Raw genomic sequence first — 25,801 nt, 5'->3', positions numbered from 1 at the left:
TGCAGCTAGACAGCTAGTGGCAAACCGCTGGCTGCCAGGCTGAATCTGGCCCCCAGATACCATCTGACCTGCATAGCGTGGTGGCTGTGGCTTTTAATTAGTTGGCAATATTGAATGATTTGAAGGTTACACAGAAACCTTCAAATCTGAATCTAGCTTCCCTTGAAAAAATTAGAAGATGAGGCCACACTGAGCTTTTCCAGCATGGCACTAATCCACCGTGGTGAGTAGCAGCTGCCCCCTCTGGGTGGGGCTTTTACATCCGCGTTTGCCAAAGTCCCCACAACTCTCTATGGTCTCATCCATACCCATTTGACTTATTTACATCACCTGCCTGACCACTGTGAGAATCTGAGTTTGCAACCCCTGCCATGTGCAAGCATGTTGGAGGGAAGGAGCTCCACACTCCCAGCCTCATCCAGGAGCAATGTGTTACATTTCCCTTCTCTATAGAGACAAGATGGATACTGAGGCCTCTTTGATGGTTATGGGGAACATGCTGCTCAGTGGGGAATACGGGGGGATACGGCAGGAGGGCCAGGGGTTGTTCCAGACCCTGCTACTCCCCTGTTGCTTAGGCTGTTGTGCAAGCTGATCAGCTTTCAGAGATGAGGTGAACACTGACCAAGGTGGCAATGCCCAGTGATGCTTACGGAAGAAACCCTGGACTTGGGAGCAATCTCAGAACCAGATGCAGCTCCTACGCTGTGGTAGCAGCTCCTGGAGCAGCTTGGGATGGCAGTCATCACCACCTTTCCCCAGCTCCCCGGCAGTGCCAGGCTAAGCTGTCCTGTTTGTAGGCAACCCTCTAAAGTCTGCCTCCAATTCCTTCTCTATGGGTCTCGTCTACGTATGCAGGCTGCTATTATACCCATTCCCCAAGACACTACTTCTTTCTGTTAGAAAATTGACAGGATATACTGGTTTTGTTAGAAGAAGAATGCTTACTGCCATTTGCTTGGAATTACTGTCATGAACATGCAATGTCTACTAAGTGACTAGCACCCTCACATACAATGCACAGCCTGAACAACTGTTCCTGACAGTCCTAATGCAAGTACTAAATTAGCAGTTGTTGAGGCCAGCTGCAGAGCTCTGGCCTGGAGAAGGGGCAGAGCTGTGCCAGGCCTAGGAGAGCAAAAGCCTCTTCTTTCAGCCTCCTCAGTCTCCCCACTGACTGTTTCCAAGTGTGGGTAACTATTTAGGGACCCCTTGTTTGGAGGGAAGTTGGTATCATTCAGACCTATGGGTCCCCTTTCTAATCAACAAGTTGATCCACTCCTGGCCCCTTATCCTGGGAACTGGGGGTGAGTAATCCAGATAGAAATGAGATCTGGGGTTTCCATCTGAGCAACAAAATATTATGTTAACTTTCACAGAGTGGAAGAAGAAACAGAAGACAGCTTCTGCTCCTCATCAACGTGGCTGGTTCATCCACTTTCCTGCCTTGTGATGGAACCAGGTTTCTAGTAGTTATGAGACACTTCTTCCCCTGAGTCCTTGGGGCGCCATCAGACCCTGTGGCAGGGCACTGGGGTTGGAAAGGAGGGGCATTCCCAGACCTCCCCACCTCTTCCCACAGGCTGCCCATCTCCTGCCCTAGGCCTGGAACTTGCGGGCTTCACTCAAATGTTGTATGAATGTGGACAGAGTGTGAAGAAGTGACTGGTCTTTTTTCTTCAGGTCTCAGAAGTGACGCATCTGAATGAAGACTGTCCCCTAAAAGTGACCACTTCAGGAAGTTGCATTTTCATAAATTAATGTTCTTCCCATCACAGCTAGTGTCCAGGAAGCCAGGGTTATCTAAGCCACTGACTTTTTTCCAGTGACACTGCCGTTACTCACATTGTTCTAGAATTTCTTGGAAATTGCTCCCGGAGTCAGTGGAATCTCCTTCCTTTAGAGTCATGCTGTATTTGGGACCTGGGATTATATTATCTGGGTTAATCATCCAGCTTATTCACCACACTTGGCTACAACTTAATGGTGGCTATTGGCCAAAAATCAAACCTGTCCTCAAAGGCAAAGATTTGCCTCGTTCAAGGATATGCAAGCTCTGAGGGGTGGAGAGTTCTGGAAAGCCACAGCAGCATCCTTGAGAGAAAGCCGGCAGCCGTGGGAAACCTGTTCCCCAAGGTCACAGCTATAGAGGGCGCATGAGGCTTTCAGACATGATTGACGCGTATTGACTGTGCGATTTATTCAGTTACAAATATTTACTGAGTGCCCACTTTATAACAGGCACTGTTGCAGGAGCTGGAGATAAAGCAGTGAACAAATAGATCAAAGCCTCTCCCCTCATGCAACTTACAGGCAAGTTCAGGGAGACACAACACAATTAATTGGCCAGATAATGCCAAATGGTAATCATGGCTACAAGGAGCATGGAGGAGAGGTGGCTGGGAAAGGAGGTAAAGCTGCAAACTCAGAGTTTTCAGGGGACAGTCTCTCGGGAAGGGGACATTTGAGTCCAGACCTGAGGAAGGTGAGGAAATGAACCACATGGATGTAACCGAGACGCTGAAAAGGTCATCAGAGCTTATTGGCCATAGTGCTGTTGAGAATGCACACATATTCCTAGGTAACTACAGCCCGAGTGCATACATCATTTGCATTTTGTTTTCTCATCTGCCAGAGCAAACGTTTCCCGTGTTTTCTTCACAGTTTCTATGATTATAATATTAATGGGTGCATAATATTTGTTTAGATCCATGTATGGTGATTCACTGAACCCAGCCCACCCATTGTTAATTCTTTTTCTTTTCTTTCTCTCTCTCTTTCTTCTTTCTCTCTCTTTTTCTTCCTTTCCCCCTCCCCTCTCCTCTGCTCCCCTCTCCTTCCCTCCCCTCCCCTTCCCTGATCTCTCTGACACTTAGGCTAGAGTGCAGTGGCATAATCAAGGTTCACTGTGGCCCCTACCTTTTGGGCTCAAGTGATCCTCCCACTCACAGGTGTGTGCCACCACACCCAGCTAATTTTTTTATTTTTAGTAGAGACAAGGTCTCTACTAAACAGATCAGCCTGTTGCCCAGGCTGGTCTCAAACTCCTGGACTCAAGCAATCCTCCTGCCTTGGACTCCCAAAGTGTGGAATTACAGGCATAACCCACTGTGCCTGGCTGTTTCTCGTTTTTTCACGGCCGCTGTTGAGCTACTGGTCAACAGCTGCTGCTTTGGTTGCTTTATTTCCTCAGGATAAACTCCCAGAAAAGAAAGAACAGGGTTAAAGGGGATGAATGTCTCTGCAGCCTTTGTTATGTAACGCAGTGTTGTTTCCTAAGGGAATAATGTCCATTTCTAGGTCTGAGACCATTAAAAAATTGGTTCCTACCACACCTAATTTATAACTCCCAGTAATGCCCACTTAGTTCCCCAAGAGCCTTCACATAAAAGTAAAACTCAGCAGCCGGAAAGAGCCAGAGCATTGGTGTTGAGGGGATTTAAGGGTGGGGTGGGCTCAGGCCGCTGGCCCCAACCCCAGGGGATGCACAAGACGAGGGCTGCACTCACGTGAGCTCCGGGTAGACGTTCTCCAGGTACCAGCGGAAGGACTTGCAGTTCATCTTCTTCCTCTGCTCTATCCGCGAAGCCACGCTGTAGGAGAAGGCAGGGCTCCGGCTTTGGCCTGCCATGTGGAAGGCAGCTCCAGGGAGGACACCAGAGGCCCCTCCCCAAGCCCCAGGAGTCAGCCCCCTCTTCCCACCTATCTCAGAAAGGCAAGGATGAGGAGGCTTCCAACCTGCCATGTCCAGCCCTGGCCACTTGTCTGATGTCATTCTCTGACCTGCAAGCTCAACCCAGGTCTGGCTATTCCTCACTCCTCAAATTCCTGCCTGGAGCTCGCCTTTCAGGGTGAACACAGACCATACAGGACCATGGCTTTCTCTTGGCTTCTCGATCCTTGAGACCTCAGTTAGCAGACCATGAACTGGTCTTTTTTTTTTTTTTTTTAAGATGGAGTCTCTCTCTGTTGCCCAGGCCGGAATGCATGATCTCAGCTCACTGCAACCTCCGTCTCCCAGGTTCAAGCAATTCTCCTGCCTCAGCCTCCCGAGTAGCTGGAATTACAGGTGTACACCACCACGCCCAGCTAATTTTTGTATTTTTAGTAGAGACGGGGTTTCACCAGATTTGCCAGGCTGGTCTCGAACTCCTGACCTCATGATCCACCTGCCTTGGCCTCCCAAAGGGCTGGGATTACAAGTATGAGCCATCATGCCCGGCCGAACTGGTCTTTATCTTTGCAGAGTTAACGAGAAGTACTAGAGAAAGATTTAACAGCAGGAAGAGCAAGCTTTAAACATCTTTCAGGTGTGCTGGCAAATAAAACCATTAGATGTGTTCTTGGGACACCGCCGTCCTCACCTTCCTCAGCTACACCAACCACAGTGGCCACTGGGTGACCACCCTCATCATCAGCTATCTGAGCCTCAGTTTCCCCTACATTAAACTGGGGATACAATCACTCAAAAGCCACTTTCAGAAGGCTTTTGTGAGAATCAAGTGAATTATGGGGTCATGAAGCACTTAGCACAGGGTGGGTGCTAAGTAAATGTTAGCTCCTCATTACAAGAAATATTTAGTGACATAACTTTTTTTTCAAAACAGGGGGATAGATATGAATAAATCGGGAAAAGATTCATTGATGATCATTCATAATGTTTTCAAACTTTTCTGAGCACAAGCTTATGTAGGAGATAAATATCTTACATTGTAATCTATTATGCCCCATGTACATATGGCCCTCAGTATCTGTGAGTTCTGCATCCATGGATTCAACCAACCTTGGATCAAAAATAATCAGGAAAGCATTCCAGGCCAGGCGCAGTGGCTCATGCCTGTAATCCCAGTACTTTGGGAGGCCAAGGTGGGCAGATCGCTTGAGGTCAGGAGTTTGAGACCAGCCTGGCCAACATGGTGAAACCCCATCTCTACTAAAAACACAACAAATCAGCTGGGCATGGTGGCACACACCTGTAATTCCCAGCTACTCATGAGGTGGAGGCAGGAGAATCACTTGAACCCAGGAGGCAGAGGTTGCAGTGAGCCTAGAGTGCCACTGTGCTCCAGCCTGGGTGACAGAGCGAGATTCCACCTGAAAAAAAAAATTCCGCAAGGTTCCAAAGCCAAACTTGAATTCCCCATGCATCTAGTACTACATTGAACCCATGCAAATGAAGTGATGTGTAGGCATTGTATTAGGTATTATAAGTAATCTAGAGATGGTTTAAAGTATTCAGGAGGTTGTGCATAGGGTATGCAAATTCTACACTATTTTATATGAGGGACTTGAGCATCTCTAGATTTTGGTATGTATGGGGGGGTCCTGGAACCAATTCCCTGCGGATGCAGAGGGGCAGCTGTCCATGTGTAGGTACATGTGCACACACACACACTCACACCCACAACTGAGATGAAAGTTTCACAAGACAATACTAACCCTTAACTGCAATCAACTCTTATTTTCTATTCTGCTCTGTACTAATCTAATCTGTAGTGTTCTACTTCTCTCTCTTTTTAAATGCTGGTCACGACCCACTAAATTGATTGCACAACCCATCTGCATTTTGAAAATGCTTAACTAGACTGTAGTCATAACAGTCTGTGACAGGAAAATAGGCTAACAGATCTCAATTTTGAATAGGACGTGGAGTAGAACCCCAAATGCTTTCTGCAGACAGCCCCTTCCTAAGCACTCCCACAGATGCTCGTTTGCCTGCAGGCAGCTATGGACAGGCAACTCTTTTTCATAAACAAGCCTTCTCTCCCCGTGAGATTTCATGCTCCTCAAAGCTTAAGGTCTGGTCTCAGCATTGCATTCCCTCCCGGGGCCCAAGGAAGCCCATTAGAGTGGGAGCTCAGTGGCTGGGAGGTTGTGAGTGGTTCACCGGCGTACACACCACTTCATATTTTGCTGGGGTTGTGCTAATGTGGGTAGAGGGAGTCAGACAGTGGAGCTGGAGGGGCCCACCTGCCAAAGGCCTTCCCAATGGCCGAGGGCCGGGCCTCATAGTAGTACTGCTTATATTCATCCATCCACACTTCTGCAGTGCGCTTGGTATTCCTAAAAGGAGAGGAAAGAGCAAAATAAGGTCACCAGGGAAGCAACAGGGTTAGTGGTCAGGGTCAAGATTAATTGATCCATGAATACAGAGCGATGAGAATCTCAGGAGCAAGGTGATACTTGGATGGTATAGATTAGCACAACGCTTTTGGAAGACAGTCTGTCAATACCCATTGACTGTAGGTATGCTGCTAGACTTGGGCAGCTGCTGCTCTAAACCCTGCGCAAATAAGCCTGAGCTCAACAAGGTGAAGAACTGTCCACACGTAGAGAGGGTGCTCCTGACAAGTCTCTCATCCTCCCCTGCCAAGTTCCTCACGACAGCAGACCATGGAGGTCTTCCAGGACATTAGTCACTCTCCCTTGAGACTAGTACACCCTGTAGCTGGGGATAGGGATGGAGAGATGGTTGATCAAGTCAGGGATGGGACACTGGCATCCATGACCAGCACTCAGGGTTCAGTGAGTGGAGAGCATGGCTTAGTTGGGGATTTGGCCAATTTTCCGAGACTCTCATGGACAAAGGAAGTCAAGGCAAGAGAGACCTGGCGACAATTCCCACAACTTCATCCCTCCACCCCTGAAGGTACCTGGAATCCCAGGATGTTACCAGAGGGGCAAATGGGGAAACTGAGGCCCAAAAAGTGAGGTGGCTGCCCAGTCACATAGCCATAACTGGCAGGGCTGGGGGCTTGGGCCTTGGTGTCCTGCTCCTTCCTCGGTGACCTACCTGATGTAGGTGAGGGCGTTACCCTCAGGGAAGTTGTAGGGGTGCCGTTTCCTGAAGACATGGCCCACCCGGCTGCAGGGGACGATCTCCAAACTGCCACCGCACATCCACACCCTGAAGGAGAGCTCTGCAGGAGATGGCAGCTGTCAGGAGGAGGAAGGGGCTCCTTGGCAAGGGAGGGTGTGAAGGGGTTGGCTTCCCTTCCCTCTGGTATCTCCCTGGAGGTACATGCTGGGCCGGGCTCCTGGGCCTGTTCAAATGGAGTGCCCGCACTCCTTGCACACGTTTCTGCTGCCCACTCTACATGTGTATGTGCATACATGCAGGTGCACAGGCACACACACGTGAATACACATGCTCCCTGTGGCCCAGACCGGGAAGAGCAGTGGAAAAAGCTTGAAGGAACACCAAGAACCTAAGTAGGAGGGAAACAACCAAATAGCAGCATCATTTCCAGGCTCTGTCTAGAAAGCCCCGGCCAGACATGAGCTAAGGACAAACACATCTGCTTATCAGCCAGCTCTGGGCGCCCGCAAAGTCAGAAAACCAGCCGCCGACCAAACCATAGGCTGCTCCAGCTGGCACCTCTTGGACTGGCCCCAGCCTCCCTCTTGGCCCCGTTGGTCTCCTTGTACAGGCTTTCACTGGCCCTCTTGAGCCACACTTCATTTTGGTGGTGGCAGTGGAGCTGAACCAGCTTTTGTGGATGACTGTGGTCCCCAGTAGTATCAGGAGAGCAGTGGCCATCCTGCTGCCCAGAAGTGGACCTCAAAAGTTACCACTCTGATCTCCATTCACCAGTTGCCATTTATGGTAAGGACCCACCTTGGCAGCTGGCTGAATCTCACATAATCTCTTTTGATTTCTTGCTTTCCTTCATATTAGCCCCATCGTCTCTTCCCACTCCTCAGGTGGCTCTAAGGACACTCATGGTCTCCAGCCAGGCCTGGGGACCCTTACCTGGGGTAGCTGGCCAGGACCCTCCCAGTGACTAGCAAAGGGGAGAGTGGAGAAAGCAGGACTAAAGCCCATCTCTGGCCCCCTGCCTTTGTGCACCAAGCGATGTCCAGATGTGGTTCAGGGCCAGGACTGGACACTTGGCATACCTGGACCCATACGTAAGGTTGTCTGTATCAGTGGGCTTCCCTAGGTCTGCCTATAAACTGCCAGGCATCCACCCCTTCTCTTGCTCAGAGATCTGTGTTGGCCTCAGCAACTAAGGTTTAGAACTGGGCAGTCCTGGGGACAGAAGATCCACAATCTGGTTTTATTTCTGCCATCCTAACTTCGTTATGCTAGTTAAGTCACCTCATCCCACCCAGCCCATATTGTCCGTAGCATTATTAACTAATATTATCATCAACAATGGCAATAACAATAGCAGTAGCCATCCATTTACTGAGTACTTACTGCACGCCATGCTCTTTCTATTCAATACCTAATTCTCACTTCAACCATGTGAAGTCAGGATTATTACCCTTATTTCTTTTAATGAGGACTTTGAAGCTCAAAGATGTTAAATGACCTCTCCAAGGTCACCCAAATATTCAGTTGCAGAAATGCAACGTCAAGTTCACACAGCAAGCTGCACTATCAGATTCGTTAGTTCGCTCAGCAAATTTTCATTATATGTCAGACATTGCTCTAGATTCCCTTGTACTCTAGCAGGGAAGTGGGGAGACAGGAACTCCATAAAATAAGGAGCAAAAAAAAGTACAAGTAAGCAAGAAAATGCAGAAAAATGGAGCATATCAGATGGTAGTTAGGGCCATGGAAAAAGATGAACCAGGCTGGGAGCTGAAGAGGACAGTGGATGGTGGTGGGTGAGGCCTATGGCTGTGTTTTAAATTAGGCTGATGAGTGGAGTCGTCACTGTAAAAGGGACATTTGAGCCAAAACCCAAAACAGGCAAGGGAGCAAGTCCTGTGGCTAGCAGGAGAAGAGCATTTCCAGCAGAGGAGTCAGCAAGGGCAGGTCCCTAGAGGTAAGAGCACGGCTGGCAGGAGGCTGTGCTGGTCAGGCGTGGTGACTCACACATGTGAACCCAGTACTTTGGGAGGCTGAGGCGGGCAGATCACTTGAAAGGTCAGTAGTTCAAGACCAGCCTGGCCAACATGGTGGAACCCGCATCTCTACAAAAAAATACAAAATTAGCCTGGCATGGTGGTGGGTGCCTGTAATCCTAGCTACTCAGGAGGCCGAGGCAGGAGAATCACTTAAATCTGGGAGGCGGAGGTTGCAATGAGCTGAAATCACACCACTGCACTCCAGGCTGAGCAACAAAAGCAAGACTGTGTCTCAAAAAACAAACAAACAAACAAAGAAAACATGCAGCTGTCATGGAAAGGCAGATAGCTTAAGGCCTTGGAGCCAGTAAGGAGTTTGGGCGTTCCTCTGAGTAACATAAGAACCCTTGCAAGGTTTTAAGCAGAGGAGCAGCATAATCCATGTTTTCAGCAGCTCCCCAGCGTGGATACCAAAGTTTGCACATCTGCCAGCCCCTCTCAAGGTAGCCTCTGGGGACCCGAGTTTGGAATTCTTTGGGGACCAAAGAATATGTCTCAGTTTGGGCATCTCCCTTCCTCCCTCCCTTCAATAAAGGAATAAAAGGAAAGGCTTCAACCCGCCAGCAACAGGAGGCTCACAGCTCAAAACTGGCCCCAGCGGCTGAATATCTGAGCACTGCAGCTAGCCTACACATTTCTTTGGATTTCTTCTAAGAAACAAAACCCTTGCCAGAACCATTCTGTGGTTCACCTTTCAAGTTCTCCAACCACGGAGCCCTTGCCTCAGGCAGAGTTTGAAGTGAGCTATTTGATCATTCACTTGTTTCTCTGTCTCTAGCCTCAAAAAAAGAAAAGAAAAGAAAAAGAAAAAAGGCCTCTGGATGCAGAGCAAGGAGACTGTGAGTCTCCCAGCTTTCTAAGTCTTCACAGGAAACTGGCTTTGCCAGAGCCCTTCAGGCTGAGACTGAGGACACAAAGCAGTTCACTTGGACCCAAAACACATGAAAGCAGTCAGAATGGAGCGGTCACTGAACCCCAGTTCCCAGAATTTACTCCTCCAAACCTTGCCTGGAAACAGCTTCCAAAAGCAAGTTACAAAGCGGCAGGGAATCCCCAGCTGGTTTTGAGTCGGGTCGGGCCTATTGCAAGCCCCTCCCCGACCACCATTTGCCTTACGAGGGAGAAAGAGTTAAAGGATCCCTGCTCCTAACATCTCAGAGACATAGACTATACCTTTGCCACATCCCGCGATACATAAGTGGCTCCAGTAAAGGAGCTGCATATGCCTGTTAGACATGAAGTTTCTGGACTGAAATCTGGAAGGCAGCATCCACCTCAGTCTTTCTACCTGTGAAATGGGTGAGTTACCGCCAGCCCTAGTTATTGCATAGAACACCTAGTCGGGAAGTAAAAGGAAACAGTGGGAGGGTTCTGTGAAGGGCTGGGTCCACCCAGAGGGCAAGAATAGGCCTTTGTATTTTGTAAGCCACCAGGTGCCTACCCCTGCTCTGGGAAATCACCGTCCAGGTCTCCACACTGCTCTGTCTGTGAGCACCCCAGGGGCTGCTCCACTGGGCTTCCTTCCTCAGGCAGACAGGGAGGCACCAGCAGGACATGACGGGGTGGGGGTAGAGTGAGGGTGGGTGTTTAGCCCTGACGCTTTCCGCCTGCTGCCATGGGCTGGCTGCATATGGCTCAAGACCACAGCCCCATCAGGGGGTGCTCCCTCACCCTGTCTTTCAGGCCTTGGGGTGGTTATAGCTCCCAGCAGTCACAGCCCTGTCCCGTACTGCGCTGTCCCTGCAGTTCCCTCTATCCTGCCCGCACCATATACACAAGCCCTTTAATAAACCCTCACGTCAGGTGCGCCTTCCATATTCTGCACGGCCCTAACTGATACTCACGCTTTCTCTAACCTCCATCTCACATGCAACCCTGTTTTGCAAATGAAGAAACTGAGGTTCAAAGAGTTGACTGGCTTGTTGGAGTCCAGAATTTGGGCTCTGATCCCATTTGGCGACCCTTCCCTGGTACTCTGTGGCGCCAACACCGTGAGCTGAGAAGCGAGTGTGTGAGGGTCCAGCCCCCTCCAGCTCTTTACTGGAACACTTTGCCCTACCTCAGTCTCCTTCACTGCTGCTTCAGGGTGGGGAGGGGCAGCTCCCTGTGCCTTCTGCGTCTAGAGGGTCCGTGCCTAATGACAGTGGGACCACTACAGCAGCCTTTAGCTCATCTCCTCATGTAGTACTCATAACAACCTCAGGAGGAAACTCAGGCTTCGAGAGGCTTTGACTTGCCCAGAGCCAAACAGCTTGAAGGTAGGAGGGCCAAGGTTTGCACCCAGGCCATCTGACCCCATTACTTACCATCCTCACCACCACCTTCCCCGCCCACCTCCAGCCTTGCTGATAGGGAAGCAGCCACGTGTGTGAGCTGTGGTCTGCGATACAGTTGTGTGTTTTTCCACATACATGTCCAGTCGTGTGACCACAGGTCCCCCTGAACACCAAAACTTCTTTGTTTACTTGCTGTGTGGCTCTGGACAAATTGCCTAACTTCTCTTTGCTTTGGGTTTTTAAATCAGTAAAATGGAGATCATGGTACTTACCTCAGAGTGTCCTCAGGAGGATTAAATGACCTTACGTGTGTAAAGTCCGTAAAGCAGGTCCTCACGCATAGAAAGAGCTCAGTCAGGGTTCACTACGATTATTACTGCTGCTGTTATTTTTACTGTCACTATTTCCCAACTCACCAAAATTCTCTCCCCCCCAGATGTCCATCTGGGCATCATATTTTCCCAAGTGGTTAAACCAGGACTTGTCAATCACGAAGATTCCTCCAGCTATGACAGGCGTCCTGGGAGCAAGGAGAGGGAAGAGGCAACACATGAGCTGGAGAAGCGAAAGGCCCTTTAGATGGCCCCAGGACTCAAGACCAACTGCCTCTAGATCCCAATCTGCAGTCACTGGAGCAGGATGCTAGACAGCTCCCTGGCCCCCCACATCTCTTCCCGTGGCCTCTGTCTTCCTTGTCCCTCCAGACAGGGTTTGAGGGCCCAGAACAGAGTCAACACAGAGCACCCCAGCGACTGATACAGCCTCCCAAGAGCCTCCCAGGCCCCTGGCCCAGAGAAGGAAGGGATCCCCCGGAGCCCACAACCGCCCTGACCTTATGGGCCTGGTGGGGTCTGTCCGGGTCATCTTCTGCTCAAGAGGGATCTGCTCCCACTTGAAATGCAGGCTCCAGTCGAACCCTAAGGGATAGAGCAAGGTAAGGACAGAGCTCAGGGCAGAGCTGCAGGCTGCTGAGCCCTTTCACTCTGCCACCCCTCGGAGTCTCCCTTGGAGCCCTGGGCTCTTCATGCAGACCCTTCTTCATCAGAATGAGCAAGCCCCTTCCTCTCAGGAAGTGTACCATCTACTGGGTAAGACAGACACTACAAAGATAAATAAATCAATGGAGAATATGTCAGCTGGGGGTGAAAGCACTAAAAAAAAAAAAGAAGAAAACAAAGGAGGAGTGCCCATCCTGTTAATATTTTAGTTAGAATAGTCAGGAAAGGCTCTCTGGTGACTTTGGAGTGGAGACCTGAATGAAGGCCAGATCCACGCAGATATCTGGGGAAAGGGAATTCCAGGCAGGGGCAGCCACCAGTGCCAAAGCCCTGAGGTGATTTCCCAAAGGGAAAAATGCCTGGCTCCCTTCAGAATCCCACCCTCCCTCAAGATCTAATGGCTGGGTCCGTATAGTGGGAGTCCAGATCCCACACAGGAAATGCACTGTGCCCACCAGTTCCCAGCAACAGATTCTCTAGAGCAGCACAGTTCCGTAGCCCTCTCTGTAATGGTGAAACGTTCTGGATCTGCATTGTCGAATATGGTAGGTACGAACTTCATGTGGCTACTGAGCCCTTGAGATGTGGCTAGTACGGTTAAGGAACGGCCTTTTAAGTTTTATTTAAGTTGAATTAATTTAAGTTTAAGTAGCCAAAGGTGGCTATTGTCTACTATACTAAACAGCCCAGCACAGTCCAAAAGAAATATAATACAAGCCACAAATGTAAGCCCAATATGTAATTCAAAATGTTCTAGTAATCACATCAGAAAAAGAATATATGAAATTAATTTGAATGAAATATTTTAATGTAATATATCAACAATATTGTCATTTCAACATGTAATCAATATAAAAAATTACTAATGAGGTATTTTACATTCTTCCACACCAAGTCTGGGAAACCTGGTGGGTTTTCTATGCCTACAGCACATCCCAATTCCAATGAGTCACTTTTCAAGACTAGTCACATTTCGAGAGCTTAGTAGCCAAATGTGGCCAATAGTCTCCATACACAGCACAGGTCTTGACCATCTCTGGGGTGCACATGCTAGGAAGTCATGCAAGGCTGAGGGCTCCCCACTCCCCATCCTCAGGAAAGCTGTCACATCATGGCCTCCTGCCAGGACTTGTGGCCATGATCCCTAGGCTGGCAGCATTTCGGAAGAATGTGCTGATGTTTGGAGGGAGGGAAAGGTGAGAGACTTGTCAGGCTTTGCTACTGATTGCACCAGAAGCCCACAACCACCAGCTCTGATCCTTTGTCCCCAGTCCCAGGGCTGCACCCAATCCTCTTCATTTTCTCTTCGGAGGTGGTGGAAGGGGGGTCGTGAGACTCTCTGGCACAGCTGGAAAGAGCAGCAAGCGAGGGCTTTTGACTGCCTGGCCTCACCTACCTCCTTTCATGTCTAGAGCCCTCCCCTGGGAGCAGAACTCACCTCCACGAAGGTCAGCAGATGCTGCAAGGTAGGCAAAATTATCCAGACTGATGACATCAATGATGGGACTCACCACGCGGGTATGGTCCTAGGAGAGAGATGCAAGATGCTATGAGGCCTGGGACTCCTCTTCAGAAAAAGGCCCAGCTGCCTGCTCTGGAGAGAAGGCCTCTCTGAGACATGGAGCACTCAGTACTTCCTGTAAGATGTGCCCAGTGCCACCCTTCAACCCTTGCAGGTTCCTGACAGCTGTCCTGTATCACCACAACTTGGCTCCTGGATGTTCCTGCTCGGCTCCCATGTGCTCTCCCAGCCTCTTCCTCACACATAATTTTGAGCCCTGCTAGAATGTCACCTCCTCCTTGAAGCCTTCCCTGACTGCTGCAAGCTAAAGGATTTTTTTCCTCTTTTAAGCTGCTTTCACAATGACAGCCTAGACAATTCCTGGGACAGTGACTAATTGTGCTGCCTGAGGTGGCTCTTCCATTTCTGGTCTGAACTGTTGTTTTACTAATATCATTTACCTTTGTATAACAGTTGAAGCACGTATCAGTTCTTCATTTTTTTTTAATGACTGGATTTTGAGTCTTCCCAATGGGACCACTAGCGGCTGAAGGGCAGGTGCACTGTGGTCCCCATGTAATCTGTGTGCTGTCCCTCTCATACCACATCCTCTACAAGGTGAGTCCCACCACTCCCAGCATCGTCTCCCAGAACACAAAGCCAGATCCAAAACCCTGGTGAATAATGTTGACTTTGCTGGCCTCTTTTTTTGGGTGGCAGATCATATCACACGCCACATGCAAAACTTTAGCACCCTCATGAACCTCTTCTTCTTTCGCCCTCCATGGGGACACGGAACAGAGCCTCTTCTTTCTTTTCTTTCTCCACTCTGCTTTCACCCCCCCAGATCCTCTTGTCTGGAACTTGGATTCCGGCTCTGCCCCTCAGTTCCCACCCTGTATCAGGATAACAGAAGCCTGGGCTGGGGCTGATCAGCGGAGATCCTTGATGATTTCAGTGCTCTGGGGAGGGCCTCACCTCAGCCTTTCTATGGACTTTTTTGTGCTGAGATATAAAATTATAGTTGTAAAGTACACAATTTGATGGTTTTTAATATATTCACAAGATTGTACAACCATCACCACTATCTTGTTCCAGAGCATTCTCACCACCCCAACAAGAAACCCACTCTACTTTCTATTTCTATAGATTTGCTTATTCTTGATATTCCATACGAATGGAATCATAGAGTGTGTGGCTTTTCGTGATCGGCCTTCACTTCACGTAGATTTTCAAAGTTCATCCATGTTGAATGTTGAAGCACGTATCAGTTCTTCATTTTTTTTAAATGACTGGATGATTCTGTTGTATGACTATATCGCATTTTATTTACCCATTCATCAGCTGATAGGCATTTGGATGTTTTTCTACCTTTTGATTATTCTGAATAGTGCTGCTCTGAAGTTATCGTGTGAACATATGTTTTCATTTCTCTCGGGTATACGCCTAGCAGTTCCACTGCTGGGTCATATGGTAAGTAACTTATGTCCAAACTAGAACTGCCAGACTGCCTCCGAAGTGGCTGCCCTACTTTACATTCCTGCCGGCAATCTATGAAGGCTCCCAAATCTCACACTGAAATGTAATCCCCAAAGCTGGAGATGGGGCCTAGTTGGGGATGTTTGGGTCATGGGGGTGGATCGCTTACGGCTTAGTGTTGTCTTCGTGATAGTGAGTGACTTCTCGTGAGATCTGGTTAGTTTTGAAGTATGTAGTACCTCCGCCCAACTCTCTCTTGCTGTCACTCTTGCCATGGGAGGTACCCACTCCCCCTTCACCTTCTGCCATGATTAAAGCTCCCTGAGGCCTCCTCAGAAGACAAGCAGATGCTGGTGTCACGCTTGTACAACGTTAGCCAATTAAACCTCTTTTTTTTTTTTTCTTGAGACAGAGTTTCGCTCTTGTTACCCAGGCTGGAGTGCAATGGCATGATCTCAGCTCACCGCAACCTCCGCCTCCTGGGTTCAAGCAATTCTCCTGCCTCAGCCTCCCGAGTAGCTGGGACTACAGGCGTGCACCACCATGCCCAGCTAATTTTTGTATTTTTAGTAGAGACGGGGTTTCACCTTGTTGACCAGGATGGTCTTGATCTCTTGACCTCGTGATCCACCTGCGTCAGCCTCCCAAAGTGCTGGGATTATAGGCGTGAGCCACCGCGCCCAGCCAAACCTCTTTTTTTTATAAGTTATCCAGTCTCAGGTATTTCTTTATAGCAAGAATGGCCTGATACAGCTCCTGTTTCTCCATGTCCTTGCCAGCACTTGTTATTGTCCATCTTTTTTATTCTAGCCATCCTGGTAGGCATGAAGTGGCATCTCATTATGGTTTTGAGTGCATTTCCCTAATGAATAATGATGTTGAGCATCTTTTCCTAGGCTTATTGGCCATTTCTATATCTTCCTTGAAAAAATGTCTACTCAAATTCTTCGCCAATTATTTTTTGAGATGGAGTCTCACTCAGTCGCCCAGGCTGGAGTGCAATGGTGTGATCTCAGCTCCCTGCAACCTCTGCCTCCCAGGATCAAGTGATTCTCCCGCCTCAGCCCCCTGAGTAGCTGGGACCACAGGCACCCGCCATCATGCCTGGCTACTTTTTGTATTTATGTAGAGATGGGGTTTCACCATGTTAGCCAGGCTGGTCTCCAACTCCTGACCTCAGGTGATTCACCCGCCTCAGCCTCCCAAAATGCTGGGATTACAGGTGTGAGCCACCACTCCCGGCCCCTTTGCCAATTTTTTTTTTTTTTTGGCGGGGGGTAGAAACGGAGTCTCACTTTGTTGCCAAGCTGGCGTGCAGTGGTGTGATCTCGGATCACTGCAACCTCTACCTCCTGGGTTCAAGCAATTCTCCTGCCTCAGCTTCCTTAGTAGTTGGGACTGCAGGCGTGCACAACCATGCCCAGCTAATTTTTGTATTTTTAGTAGAGACAGAGTTTCACCATATTGGCCAGATTAGGATGATCTTGAACTCCTGAACTTGTGATCCACCCGCCTCAGCCTCCCAAAGTGCTGGGATTACAGGCGTGAGCCACCACACCCGGCCTACCCCTTTGCCAATTTTTAAATTGGGTTGTCTTTTTGTGGTTGGGTTGTAATCTCCTTATCCTTTTCTGCCATCTGTCCAAATCCTCCCCGTTCCAGAGAACAGTAGGCACGTGGCAGGGAGCCCTCCTACCCTCTCCTCTCTTTGAGAACAGCATCTCTCCTCCCTCCTGCAAGGGCTTCGCAGCCTGACAAAAGCGCTCCCAAGACAGGACGCGAACTCTCCCAAGAGAAAAACAGCACTCATCTGTAGTAGGAGCTTTGTGGCTCACCCAGGCTTTCATCCAGTCTCATTCTCACAACAACCCAGTTGTAAAACAATTATTACAATTATCCCCATTTTCAGAGGAGAAAACTCAATAAGATGAAGTCACCCACGGGGAAGCAGACTATTTGGCCTGCCCAGCTTCAAAGGCTGTCTCATAGATCTCAGTGCTGGGAACATAGTGGTTGAGTCCCCAAGGACCCCTAGCTCCCCAGAGACAGTGGCTCACCTCCTTCACCCGCTGCAGCATGGGCTGAAGCCACTCTGTGTTCACTTCACAGTGGCTGTCCAGAAAGGTGAGGACAGTAGCTGCAGCCACGTCCGCCCCACGCACTCGGGACCGGATCAGCCCTGCAAGGGGAGTAGACAGGGTGTGGCACTGGGACTGGGCCAAGTGGCTTCCCATCTGTCCCCCAAAGTCCCAGGGCTCTCCTCCCCACCAGGGACTGAGGTTTCCAGAGTTGTTGTGATTAGATTTGACTTTGCACTTCTGCTTGCTTCCTGCCTCCCTCCCTTGCTTCTTCTTATCCGTCCATCAGCCATCATCACTCCAGGGTCACACCCCGAGTCCCTCTATGTGCCAGTCACTGTCTGGGCTCTAGGGACACACTGATAACAGTCACAGTTTATAGCGTGGAAAGTACAGTCAAGTATCGTTTAATCCTAAAGGAGAACCAGAAAACAAAGCTTTTTCCCGTGGGAATCTCTGGGGGGACCCCTCCAGTGGTGCCCTGGAGCCTCCACCCTACACGTACTCCATATGTGTAGCATGGAGATTATCTTCGCGACTAAGACAGGCTTCGGTTTGTATGGCGGCCCCTTCCTTTCCCTTCAGCCTGTTATTTAACCACTCTGAGCCTCAGTTTTCTTATCTATAAGATTCAGAGAGATAATAATCCCTGACTGTCAGGATCAAACAAGACAACAGGGGGAGGAGAGCTTGGTGCCTGGGAGACCCACACTCATCAGATTCTGTTCTTCTGTGCCCGTCCCTCGACAGCCTCACCAGCCTCATTTTGGGCGGCTCTCTGCTTCGGGCTGGGACCTGCCTGGTCAAGAGGGAGGAGGCTCAACTTCTCCTGCCTCTGCCAGAGTGGCCATTCGTGCCCTGTGAGCTGTGGGAGGGAAGGGCCTCACTCTTAGAGCTCTTAGCACAAGAAGCTCCTTGGAGACATTTCCCTAGCCATGCCTCTGCTCCACACTCTGCCTCTAGCTGTCTACCAGCCTGCCAGCCAGCCAGAAGCTTGTCAGTCTCCACTCCAGAAGGGTCTACAAAGTATCTAGTCATAAATTCACATTTACTGTTGGCAAATCCAGCATATTCCCAGACCTGACAGTACCTACAACCCAGTAGCTTGGGAAACATTTGACTTTGGCCACTTACATTTGGTTTGAAGGTCTCCCTCACTGATATCCTGGTGGCCCCTTGGCCTGACTGGTCTTTCTTTTCCTTCTTCCTTCCCTTCCTCCCTTCCTTCCCTCCCTTCCTTCCCTCCCTTTCTTCCCTCCCTCCCTCCCTCCCTCCTTCCTTCCTTCCTTCTTTCCTTCCTTTCTCCCTCCCTCCCTCCTTCCCTCCTTCCCTTCCTCCCTTCCTTCTTCCCTCCCTCCCTCCCTCCCTTCCTTCTTTCCTTCCTTCCTTCCTTCCTTCCTTCCTTCCTTCCTTCCTTCCTTCCTTCCTTCCTTCCTTCCTTCCCTCTCTCCCTCCTCTCTTTCAGACTGAGTGTCGCTCTGTCACTCAGGCTGGAGTGCAGTGGCAAAATGGCTCACTGCAACCTCCACCTCCCGGGTTCAAGTATTCAAGTGATTCTCCTGCCTCAACCTCCCAAATAGTTGGGATCAAAGGCATGCACCACCACGCCCAGCTAATTTTCATATTCTTAGTAGAGACCAGGTTTCAGCATGTTGGCCAGGCTGGTCTTGAACTCCGGACCTCAAGTGATCTGCCCACTTCGGCCTCCCAAAGTGCTGGGATTATGTTAAATATAACTATCACATCCCACTCTCACTCTAAAAGCTTCAGTGGCTCCCTGTTATCTCTGCCTTATGAAGTCAATGCTTTCTTCTGGTTCCAAGGTCTTCTGTCATCTCAAATCACTATACCCATTCCATTCCCCCTGCTGACCAGGCCTGGGGTCTCCCAGGAAGGGAGTCTGAATAGAGGGAGGTTAGGAGGCTGGCCTTTGGAGTGGGCCCCACAGGTTGGAACCCTGGCTGCTCTATTCATCACCCTGGGCAAATCACTGAAGCTCCTTAAACCCCAGTTTCTTTGTCTGTACAATGGGCACAGTGGGATGAGTATAAGGACTGAGTGGAGCAAAGTGGATGCCCGCAGGGGAGGAACCCTCTATTGCACATGTCCACACTCCTCACCGACACCTTTGCTTGCAGAGTGCACAAGCCAGCATGCCCTCCCTTACTCCCCTTTACCTGTCTCACGATGCCCCCACATCCCGCTGAGGCCCATTCCTCCATGGAAGCCTTCCCTGCTCACTCCAGCTCTCCTCCAGACTCCATGCTATTCATACCCAACCACAACAGCATGTGGCTGCAGTGGCTTCTGACCCCCTGCTTATGTAGCAGGCCCTTGGAGGGCAGGGACCGCGCTTCGTGCTTCTTTCGTGTCCCCTAGAGTGCCACGCACAAAGCCATGCTATAGTTGCTACTCCAAAACACGTCTGGATTGACAGTGAGGTCACATCTGCTTTATGCTTCTGGATATTCTCAAAGCCTTTCCACACAACCTGTCTCACGCAATCCTTACAATCACCTTGCAAGGCAGAAAGGGACTGTCTTATTCCATTTCTCAGGAGAGGCAGCTAAGGGAGTCAGAGATGGAGCAACTTGCCTACAGTTGTGCCTGGACGGGGCTGATCTGGGAAGGAGGAGAGTCTTCTGCAGGGCCTGGTCCCAGCCATCAGGAATGCAGCTGGGCCATGCTGGCTTGGTGTGCCACGGCACCACGAGAGAGTGGGGAGGTGCAGAGCATGACACCAAGACGGGCCCTCACTGGGACCCAGGGTGCAAGGACTCACCTTCCCGCCGGTCATTTCGCAGGCACTTGACCTTGGGGATCCTGGTCAGGAGCAGACAGTCTTCCGCTGACGATGTAGAGAGGAAGGCAAGCTCATTTAGACATGGGCATCAGACCACAAGCGGTTGGCTGCCATGAAAATTGCCCTATACTAAGCCCAGGAAAGGGCTGGGGATGGGCATGGGGAAGGGGTATGGTCATCGTTGCTGGCTGAAGGGCTGCCCTGCCCCAGTCTCAGACCAGACTGAAGAGTGCCTGTGCCTATGGCAGCACTCCACTCCACCCCAGGGAGCGTCAGAGGGCACGCTTGGGGTGGCTACCAGCCCAGCTATCATCTGCATTTGGCAGTGGTAATAATGAAGGATGCTGTTGATTTTATTCACTTTTTCTTTAAGATCATCTCACTAGTGTCCCATCCAAAGCAACACCCACCCTTCTTTCCCCTCCTTTGACACCAAGGAACAGGACTCGAGAGGGGTCCTAGAAAAGTCAGGATCCTTGCGGGGGCACAGAGGTCAGACTGCCATGGTCAGGAAACCTCAAGGGTGCCTGCCTTAGCTTTCTGGAGAAAGGGGATGAGGGTGGTATGGAGGGCTGCATTCATGATCTGAAGGTGGCTACTCACGATCTGAACTGAAGTCATCCACTAAAATGATCTCCTGGATCAAGTTGGCAGGAGTTCGGTTCAGGACACTACAGTAGCAGTGGAAACAGAGAAGGAGCCTGGATTTAGGAACCACCCTCCATGTTTACCACTCCCTGGGCCGTGGGACTCCCCGCCCCGCCCCGCCCAGCTCCAGGGCCAGCACACTGGGCACTCCTTCCTGAATCCCATTCTTGTCTAAGTTCATTGAGGAAATGGGGAGATGGGAGTTTAACCTGACCACAAGCCCAGGCTTCACAGGAAGAATCCACCTCCAATCCACCTCTCTCTGACTCACTGACAGGCCCTGCGGGGCTTCCATCATCCTCCTGAGGCCTCCGGCCTAGCCCTGCCTCCCTCAGTTCCTGACGCCTGCATTTCTGCCCTTGTCCTGGACACCTAACCTGGTGTTTGACTGTCGCATTCCTCTGACAGTTGGACTTCTGGGGTCTTCCTGGCCCTGATTCACCAGTGTCAGCTTCTCAGAAGGACAGGGCTCATCCTTCTGGCACCTGCTGGGCTCCATGCTGTCTGGCCACAGCACCCTATCCCAGTGTCCTCCCCTGCCAGCACCACTGAGGTGAGAGCCCTGTGGCTGGACTTACCTCTTCACTGTGCGCAGCAGGGTGGAGCGAGCCTCATTGTGGAAGGTGATGATGACGCTGGTGGCCGGCAGGTCCGAGGAGTAGGACACCGATGGGCAGCTGAGAAGGGAGCACGGAGGTCAGAGGCCAGCCGTGAGGGCATCCTCAGGGCAGGTCAAGGTTTTTCTTCGTCCAGTCTATTGCACCCAAGAGTACTTCTTCGAGGCAGAGATGGCACACCCAAAACCAGGCCAAAGGCCTCCACCCCCACCCCCACACTGTATCCCACATTGGCCGAGAACCCTAATGCCACCCATTCTGGGGTCCTGGGAGGGAAGCAGCAGGCTGGGGGACCTTCCAAGGGCCAAGGGCTCTTTACCAGAGCCCCCAGATCCACTGGCATGTTGAGTAGGGCTCCCTACTACGTGCAGGTACTGCACCAGGGCCCAGGTACAGCCCTGACCACACAGGCAGAACTCTGTCCTACGGTGCGGGGGATATGCAGGAGAGAAAACCACCTCTTTGTTTGTCCTGACACCCTGGAGCTTCTCCCTTCTTTCCTCCCAGCTTAGGACATTTGTAGCATCTGCAGAGGAATTGCCCCTACCCTGGCTGCCAGGGAATTCCTCCCCTCTCACTGCCCAGCACTGACAGCCTTGCTGCAGACAACAGGCTGGGGAGCCGTCTCGCTCTTCCTGTGTCCTGGGTTCCCTGGAGGAAACAAGCCTCTGATAAGACACTGAAGGCCTATCCTGTCACCCCCTCCCTCCTCAGCCATCTACAGACACCACATTTTTTGGCCTACTGGCTTCCCCCCTCTAGAAAGGGAGCGAGAGCAATCCATTCCTGCCACACTTCATCCCTGTTGTTTCTGCGCATGTATCTATCTGCACTCCTGGGGTGCTGGAAGGCAGCCTCCGTTGCTGGTTTTCATAACAATCTTCTTTATTACAATTGCTCTCTGACTATTCCAGCAGTGACTATTTTTTCATTATGTCATTCATTCCACTGACAGCAGCTTACAGCCTGAATTCCCAGGCCTGTTTCCTGCCCTGCAGAGCAGACTGGGTCAGACAGGTGGGAGTCCCACTAGCCTGGGACCCCCTGGGGGAAATCTTGAGAGTCTGTGTAATAATTCTCCTTGAGAGGAGTTGTGGGGTAGCAGTGGCAGAAAGAAATTTGCCTTTTGCCCCTTGAGAAACCATGTTGTTCAAGGGCATACAAATCAGAGGAGTGGGGCAGGAGTGAGCTTAGAGGCTGAGGCAGGGTGTGCTGGATACCCCCTAAGTGTGCAGCAGATACCCCCTAAGTGTTCAGCCTCCCAGTGCTGACCTCCAGGGCCCCAGTCCTCTGTCCTTGCCTCCCAATCATCTGGTGCCCCGGAAGGAGGGAGTCAGAGCTGTGACGTCTCCCTGAAGTGGGCAAACCCACCCACAGCTCATCTGAAGAATGAGCTTGAACTCCCCAATGCCCCCCCCTCAGTAATTGATATTACTGAGGACGGGGTTTATCTGGCTCCCAGGAGCCAGGAGTCTCTACAGGGGTTTGTCCCAGGCCTGCATTTTGAGTTTGGGGTTGGTGGGGTTTTCTCTGTGATCCTCCTAGGGATGTCTTATGTGGTTTATGTCCCTTTGGTCCCCTTGAGGGGGCTCCCTAAATTGAGAGCTGGACCAGAAATGAGCCTGACAATTTGGAGTCCAGCAGACATTACAGCCTGTGGGGCTGCCGGGAAGAACAGCTCACATGCACGCGCTGGCTCCACCATGGCGGGAGGCCTGCCCACCAAAGCCAGCACATCCTTTGCTCCCCTACACATATACAGGCACATACACACACCCCGTGGGCCACCTCAGCTTTCTTTTTTTTTCTTTTTTGAGACAGTCACACTCTGTCACTCAGGCTGAAGTGCAGTGGCACAATCTTGGCTCACTGCAACCTCTGCCTCCTGAGTTCAAGAGATTCTCCTGCCTCAGCCTCCAGAGTAGCTGAGATTACAGGCACCTACCACAACACCCGGCTAATTTTTTGTATTTTTAGAGATGGGGTTTCACCATGTTGGCCAGGCTGGTCTTGAACTCCTGACCTCAAATGATCCACCCTCTACGGCCTCCCAAAGTGCTGGGATTACAGGTGTGAGCCACTGTGCCTGGCCTACCTCAGACTTCTGAGAGGGCCCTGCAGCAGCATGCGGCAACTCATCAACCACCACTACCTTAGATTTAGAGTCTCATTTAAAAATGTACGTAGCCCCCAGGGCAATTCCCCCTTTAAGTTTCTCAGTGAGCACCCGAGAAAGTTCAGAGTCGGGTGGGCTGGGAGAGTGAACAGAGATTATCCAGGCCGAGCCCTCAGTTCACAGATCTGGGTCTGCAGATCCTCCAGGCCCTGGGACTAGGTCAGCCAGGGTTAGGGCTGCCTGTGAAAGGTCTCCAAGTGGAGCTACATGGATGTAACCTCTTCCGCGGTGCAGACAGACAGTAGGGGACACTGCCCAGGACTGAGTGAGAAAGAACGTCTGAGGCCCAGAAATGCCCTGCAGACCTGGTGGGCGCCTTGCCGCGAGCAGGAGTCCTGCCTTACTTGGCTGCATGAGTGGTTCCTGGAGGCTGACAGTGCTGGCATTACCGAACAGCAAGGCCGAGGTCTGGGGCTGCCCCAGCCCTGTGTTCATCTCACCTTGCACAGGCCACCAAGCACCCTGGACTTCAGCTATGTGTTTGTGAGTAACAAGGAAGGTTCTAGAACTAGGTCTCCTTGCACCCTCATCTCACCTACACCCTTTGTGCTGTGGATTAGCTGCTTCAGAAGTAAAAGCAACCTTGATCCAAGTCATTGTTGCTACTCTCCAACCAGGACCGGACCAGACGGAGGCCCAGGCTGGCTCTGAGAACATAGCTGTAGGCTCAGCGATGGGTCAGCTCCAACAGTGCCCTGGCCATTCTGTGAGATGTCTGCACAGAGCACAGATGAGGGGCCCAACCTAGCCGGGGTTGGCAAGGAACCTTCTCTGGAGGAGAAGACGCTGAGCCAAGTCTTGAAGGCTGGGTGGGGGAGGTGCATTTGGGGAGAGGAAACAGCCCCGGTGAAAGCAAGGAAGGAAGCAGGGAGGAGTCCAGGACTGCAGGACCATCAAGGGCTGGGAGAAGGGCAGGTAAGGTCATGGTGAGGGGAGCATGGTGCTTCAGCATCAGGAAGTCAGACTGTTCCTGCAGGTGACAGCAGGAAGAGGAAAGATGGGAGATGGTGACTTTTATGCTCTAGACAGAACGCAAGAGCCTAGACCTGGAGCAGGGCTAATGACTTGCTTAAGGCCGGTCACTCGCAGTGAGCTGGGATGAGAGTGGAGGCTTCCCTGGTCCTGGTCTAGGGCCTCTCCCACCTCACCACACTGCGAGAACTAAGAACAAGACAAGAAATGCTAAGAAGCATTTCTGGGAGTTGCTGAACAGGTGGGGCTGTGGAGCAGGAGGAAAGGAAGGAAAAGGATGTCAGCGGAGTGGGGCACAGCACCCCACTGTTCGCAGTGGGTAGGGCTGTGCCCCGTCCCCTTTAGGCACCACCAGTAAGGCCCCAAGGGCACCCGGCTCACCCACCCCCACGGCCCTCCTTTGGTCCCCTCCCAGGTCACTCTTGCTGGAACACCAGACTGAAGTGCCTTGGGGCCTCCTTGGCCTTAGCTGAGTGGTTTCCTTGGCCTTGGCAGGCCCTCAGTAGGTCAGGTGAAAAAGCAATGGAGGGTGAGGGATTTGAATGTCTAAATCACCAGACGCAGTCTAAGGAAATCATCCTCATTTCTTGGATACACGTAAAAGAAGACAAACTAAACAATGTTGGCCTTTTCTCAGCCTTTCTTCCTCCACCGACATGATGGAGGCCGTACCTGTAATGGCGGGTATCCCGGATGGGCCGGTCCGGGCTCAGCTTGTCACTCTCCAGCTGGTTGAAGGCATGCTGCCTGTAGGGGTCCTCTCCAGCCTTCAGCTGCTTGGCCGACAGGTAGGCCTTCTCATCAAAGCCTTTCGAGGGAGTTCCTGTCACCTAAGACGAAGGTCAGCATCAGAGAGGACCACAGGCAGGAGGACCCAGCCACGTGGTGAGCACTCAGCACACACCAGGCAGGAGCCAGCCACGTGGCCTCATTTGTGCCTTATGCTAACTACCAACTCTATGAGGAAGACACCATTATTTTCCCATTGTACAGATGAGAAAACTGAGGCTGAAGAGGCTTTTTTTTTTTCTGGACACAGGGTGTCTCGTTCTGTCACCCAGGCTGGAGTGCAGTGGCACGATCTTGGCTCACTGCAACCTCTGCCTCCTGAGTTCAAGTGATTCTCCTGTCTCAGCCTCCTGAGTAGCTGGGATTACAAGCATGCACCCCCATGCCTGGCTAATTTTCATAGTTTCGGTAAAGATGGGGTTTCTCCGTGTTGGCGAGGCTGGCCTTGAACTCCTGACCTTAAGTGATCCACCCGCCTCAACCTCCCAAAGTGACTTACTAGTGCTGACCTTAAAAAGCTTTTTAAAAAGCATCCAAGGTCAGAGCTAGTAAGTCACAAGGTCGGAATTTAAACTGGTCATTCCGACTCCAAAGCCCACACTGAC

General features: G+C 51.0%; 1 protein-coding gene across 1 annotated transcript in view; it reads right to left on the bottom strand.

The window, feature by feature from the left end:
* Positions 1–25,801, bottom strand: part of GALNT16 (polypeptide N-acetylgalactosaminyltransferase 16) — a 92,261-nt gene that overhangs the window by 6,021 nt on the left and 60,439 nt on the right. The window contains exons 3-13 of the mRNA XM_035260818.3: positions 25,080–25,237; positions 21,221–21,319; positions 20,598–20,665; positions 19,974–20,039; positions 17,171–17,292; positions 13,572–13,659; positions 11,968–12,052; positions 11,552–11,655; positions 6,794–6,920; positions 5,971–6,063; positions 3,510–3,593 (exon numbers count right to left, since the gene is read on the bottom strand). Coding sequence (XP_035116709.1) covers positions 3,510–3,593; positions 5,971–6,063; positions 6,794–6,920; positions 11,552–11,655; positions 11,968–12,052; positions 13,572–13,659; positions 17,171–17,292; positions 19,974–20,039; positions 20,598–20,665; positions 21,221–21,319; positions 25,080–25,237 — 1,094 coding nt within the window. The remainder of the gene's footprint in view (positions 1–3,509; positions 3,594–5,970; positions 6,064–6,793; positions 6,921–11,551; positions 11,656–11,967; positions 12,053–13,571; positions 13,660–17,170; positions 17,293–19,973; positions 20,040–20,597; positions 20,666–21,220; positions 21,320–25,079; positions 25,238–25,801) is intronic.

This window comes from Callithrix jacchus, chromosome 8 (assembly GCF_049354715.1).
Source record: "Callithrix jacchus isolate 240 chromosome 8, calJac240_pri, whole genome shotgun sequence".
Taxonomy (NCBI): domain Eukaryota; kingdom Metazoa; phylum Chordata; class Mammalia; order Primates; family Cebidae; genus Callithrix; species Callithrix jacchus.
This window is presented reverse-complemented; position numbering and strand designations above follow the sequence as displayed.